At 61.0% G+C, this 697-nt stretch overlaps 1 protein-coding gene across 1 annotated transcript in view; it reads left to right on the top strand.

Annotated features, from left to right (window-relative positions):
* TMC3 (transmembrane channel like 3) overlaps positions 1-697 on the top strand; it is a 31,675-nt gene that overhangs the window by 20,516 nt on the left and 10,462 nt on the right. Inside the window, exon 13 of the mRNA XM_023520042.1 lies at positions 7-127. Within this exon, the coding sequence (XP_023375810.1) occupies positions 7-127 (121 nt within the window). The remainder of the gene's footprint in view (positions 1-6; positions 128-697) is intronic.

Genomic DNA, 697 nt, shown 5'->3' with positions numbered 1-697 from the left:
CTGGAGGCAGCACGTGGGCCCCGGAGGTGGCTAGCGTCCCACCTGACACCGTGCCCCTCTCAGAGGTCAACCAGACCGCGGTCCACACCCAGAGTCCACAGAACCAGTGCTGGGAAACCTATGTGGGGCAGGTGGGGTCCACATCCCCTTCTAAAGCCCTCCCACGCCCGGGGGCCACCTAACCTTAGAGGCTCCGAGTGTCGTTTCGTGTTGTATAGAAAAGAAAAATTAGGTTCCATGAGGGTTTGTGGTTTTCCAGGCCCCCAAATTAATAAAACAACCAGTGCTGGGACTCAGCAGCCTGGACTGTGCTGGCCCAGTGCTGAGAGGTCAGTCCTGGTTAGAGTCCTGCTGCCACCGTCCTCGTGGGCGCAGAGGAGGGCGCCGAGCTGTCACCGTCCTCGTACGCACAGGGGAGGGTGCCGAGGCACAAGACATTAAGTGACTTGTCCAGGGGCCCCAAGAGTAAAGGGCAGATCGCTCAGGCCTGAACCGGGCCCCCACCCTAGCCCTGCACTCTGACCCACTCTGCCTGTCACCTCCCATGGTCACCTCCCACGGGCCCACGCTGCTCCCCGCCGGAGCGGGATCGTGGCCTTGGGTACTCTGCGGCCAGAACCACAGACCCAGGCTCTCCGGGATTCCTGTCATGCCGACCTTGGATTTCAAAAGTCAAACGCACAGACATTTGCTAGGC

The sequence above is a fragment of the Pteropus vampyrus genome, unplaced genomic scaffold, assembly GCF_000151845.1.
Source record: "Pteropus vampyrus isolate Shadow unplaced genomic scaffold, Pvam_2.0 Scaffold245, whole genome shotgun sequence".
Classification (NCBI taxonomy): domain Eukaryota; kingdom Metazoa; phylum Chordata; class Mammalia; order Chiroptera; family Pteropodidae; genus Pteropus; species Pteropus vampyrus.
The sequence above is the reverse complement of the archived record's forward strand: the minus strand, read 5'-3'. Positions and strand labels throughout refer to the sequence as shown.